We start from the raw sequence: 3,813 nt of genomic DNA, 5'->3' as shown, positions 1-3,813 counted from the left end.
GGGTTGTCATTAACGTCAGTGATGCTGACAGAGATCATTTTCTTACTCGAGAGAGGAGGAGAGCCTGCATCACTGGCTGTAATCTCAATGTTGTATTCAGACGTACTCTCTCGGTCTAAAACACCACTGGTGACCAGCGCGTAATTATTAGAAAAGGATGGTTTCAGAGTAAAAGGGGAATCTGTGGGAAGATTTAATTTCACGTCACTATTTTTACCAGCGTCAGGGTCACGTACACTCAGCAAAGCTACAACAGTCCCAATAGAAGAGTCCTCTGGAATGGAACTAGGCTTAGAAGTTAACAGAATTTCAGGTGCATTATCGTTTACATCTGTTACATCAACCTGCACGCTGCAATGACCTTCCATTTTTGGAAAACCTTTATCTTTTGCACTAATGTCAATTCGATAAGAGGCCTGTTTTTCACGGTCCAAATTATTTTTTAATAATATATCTCCACTAACAGGGTCAATATGAAATAATGCCAGCACTGATGGTGGCGTGTGTATGCCGAGAGAGTACTCTATTTCACTGTTTGGACCATCGTCTATGTCTGTCGCCTTTGTTGTAATGACAAAAGAGCGATTTGGGCTGTTCTCTTCAACAGATATTTTATATAATTTCTTTTCGAAAGAAGGTACATTGTCATTAACGTCAAGAACTTTTATTCTAATTTTTGAAGTTCCTGATTTAACAGGATTGCCACCATCCAAAGCTGTCAGAATTAAATTATGAACAGCTTTTTTCTCACGATCTAATGATTTATTTAACACTAACTCGGGCGTTTTTATTCCATTGTCAATCTCTCTAACTTTTAATGTGAAACATTCGTCTTTGCTGAGCGTGTATGTCTTGACTGTGTTACTTCCAACATCCGGATCCTCTGCACTCTGCAGGGGAAAATTGACACCTACAACGGTGAGGGAGCACACAGTTGGCGCTTTGTCCACACAAAGCCTCTCTGTCTATTCTGTCGCTGACCAGCAGCTCGCCCTTCCCCGCATCCACGCTGAAATACTGCTTACCAGCCTCGGAGGCGACACGCAGCTTGCGCTCAAATATCTCAGACAGCCCCAAAGACAGATCTTTGGCCAGATTCCCCACCACGGAACCTTGCTCGAGCTCCTCGGGGATGCTGTAACGAGTCTGCGCATCCACTGTAGTCCACAAGAGAAAATGCCACAAAAGAGCTCGCCATCGCCAGTCTCGGTTTCCTATTGTCTTTGTCATCCTTCCTCCGCTACGACGCAAAAATCCTCATCAACATCCTCTTCACGGCATTTGCTCCATCCATACATAGGGGGGATAGTTCGAGAAAAACACCTCAAGCCATCTAGGCACAACTACCGAATAGCAATTCGTTTCAATGTTCAGATATTCGAGCTGATTCCTTTCTGTCTGTGCCTCCGCTCGGTGCAATCGACGTGTGAGATGAAGCTGCGTGCAGGGGGCAGGGACGAGATTGCTTTGTACAGTCTTCAATTCTATTGGTTCACGGCTCTCACTTCCACCAACCAATCAGAGGGAAGCTGATCCTCATTCACTCTTAAAGTCACAGCCTCCCCACGCCTCCCTTCAAGCATTCGTATTAATATTATTTTTTTGGGGGGGGGGGGCAATTGTGACAATATCAACATAAATATATTTTAGTCACTATGACTATGTATGAAACATTAATAATTATCAATATTTGAAAGCTGTGTTTACATGTACAGTACAATATTAGACAGAATGAAATTCAACAGCAACAAATAAAAACGAAACACTTGCTTTTATTCTGAAACGTGCAGTTGCTGCATTTAAAAGAATCCTGTCAACCCTTTCAGGCGTAAAATATTTCCCGAGAGGATTAGTGCATCAAACTACCAACATTTGCTGCTTTCAAACCAGATCACATTAAAACGACGGTGCAACAACGAGCACTGCACACAACAGAGATGGGCCGTCAGATATTGTGCTTCATCGACTGAGCTCTTCTTGAGTTCCGTTTTTCTGTTTCGAAACAGAAAAACGGAACTTAAGATTCGTCCGAAGCTACTATTCATGCAGGTTAACCCTCATATCAGTTGAATTGTTAAGACCCAATCATTTGGTGCTACTATTAAAGGGCGACGATGTACTGCTGTTTACTCCAATATAACAAGAAGCAATTACCTAAGTAAGTACACTGAGCGTTACTGAATGTAGAAGAGATTTTCATGTTAAGAATGTAGCCGACTATTGCTGGGGGGATCTAATGAGAAAAAGAGTTAAATTACAAGAAATGAACGAATCTAAATTTAAATTAAAGGAGATACGGTCATGTAAAACAAATAGAACAAAACCATGTTGTTGCTGCCACTGTGACGTCAGGAGTGGGACTAACTGTATGCAAAAATAACAATTAAGATGCTTACATGAGCAGAGAGTAACTAATTAAACCATTGTTCAAACATGTAGGCTCGGGCCCACGGGTGCCCAAACTTTTTGGACTTTAGATCTACTTTTCGATCAACCACCCTCCCGCAATCGAACTGTTGCCGCGCACACGGACGCGCACACGCATACGGACGCCATATTAGCAATAGCCATAACTGCCGCTAAGATGTCCGAAATATAAACATAAAGTAGGGACAAGAGTTTGAGTTTGTTCAGAGGAAATCACTGCCTACCTGAGTGGGAGACCTGATGCGGAGGTATGCGACGCACTTTTGCAGCCTGTTAACTATCGTGGCTCACGCGTACCGTTTTAAAACGCTTCTCTCGGCCCTCCAGATTGCCATTCTTTGCAAATGCCATCAGTAAATTGTACACGAAACGAACTTTGACGAATAAAAATAATTATTATTAGTATAGCTTTTATAATAATAATAATTCGTATTATTATTATTATATTAATAATGATTATTTTTATAAAAGCTATTTCGCAACAGCTCTGACCGCAAGCTGCAATTGCAAACTTCTGAGCCCGAACAACTTCCTGTGACGCACGTCACACGCCACCGTAAGTTAAAGGTGACCTGGTGAATTTGATTTTATTTTTTTAAAGAAATTTGTGAAAGTGAGACTGATATAATTATTAGGGTGTAGTGTGCATTAACACAAAAAAAAAATATATATATATTACTAACATGCACAGAGACACACAAAGTTTGCTTGTTTTATTCAACGCCCCTTGCGAGCTATCTGTCGATCACGATCGACGTAATGGAAACCCCAAGCCGCGAGTGGATGTGCATCAATGTGAATTTTCAACCTTCATTCACCAAATTAAAATTTAAACCGCCGTTTGGGTAACAATTATTGCTCATGCACAAAACTGAGAGGCAAGAAGGTAAGATCACAACAATATGAGGCAATTGACAAAACTGTGTGCAGTAATAATCGAGTTAAAAAAGAATCAATGATTAAAAAAAATACAACTGTGGGAAACTTTGAAGATTGTTTTGCATTCAAATACTGCTGAATTGTTACTAAATGCAACTGTAAACTTACTTCACTCAAGCTATGACAAGTGACAGCAGCAATAAGTGAACACAAATTGTAAATACGTATCCTGAGAATGGATCACTACTAGTTGAACAAAAATAAGGGAAACGTTGAAATGGCAATGAGGTGGAATGCTCTGAGTTCCCCTTGAGTGCAAACTAAAGTAGCACTCACCTGCTGGCTCTCAAAGGTCCAGGTGCTGTCAGGCAAAGAAGCATCCAGGACGCTGATGACCTCCTTAAAGTCAGTGGTGCTACTGGGCTTGACCAACGTGAAATCACTGTACTCCGACATGGGAGACATGCACGACCGGAAGGAGTGACTCTGAGACATGACGTCTCCTCC

General features: G+C 41.4%; 1 protein-coding gene across 1 annotated transcript in view; it reads right to left on the bottom strand.

The window, feature by feature from the left end:
- Window positions 1–5: 5 nt before the first annotated feature.
- Window positions 6–3,813, bottom strand: part of LOC109517749 (protocadherin gamma-C5-like) — a gene marked incomplete at its 3' end in the record, with an annotated part of 11,307 nt that continues 7,499 nt past the window's right edge. The window contains exons 5-8 of the mRNA XM_019873087.1: window positions 3,643–3,809; window positions 2,155–2,233; window positions 1,026–1,157; window positions 6–940 (exon numbers count right to left, since the gene is read on the bottom strand). Of these exons, the coding sequence (XP_019728646.1) occupies window positions 6–940; window positions 1,026–1,157; window positions 2,155–2,233; window positions 3,643–3,809 (1,313 nt within the window). The remainder of the gene's footprint in view (window positions 941–1,025; window positions 1,158–2,154; window positions 2,234–3,642; window positions 3,810–3,813) is intronic.

Source organism: Hippocampus comes, unplaced genomic scaffold, assembly GCF_001891065.2.
Source record: "Hippocampus comes isolate QL1 unplaced genomic scaffold, H_comes_QL1_v1.1 scaffold915, whole genome shotgun sequence".
NCBI classification, from domain to species: Eukaryota; Metazoa; Chordata; class Actinopteri; order Syngnathiformes; family Syngnathidae; genus Hippocampus; species Hippocampus comes.
The sequence above is the reverse complement of the archived record's forward strand: the minus strand, read 5'-3'. Positions and strand labels throughout refer to the sequence as shown.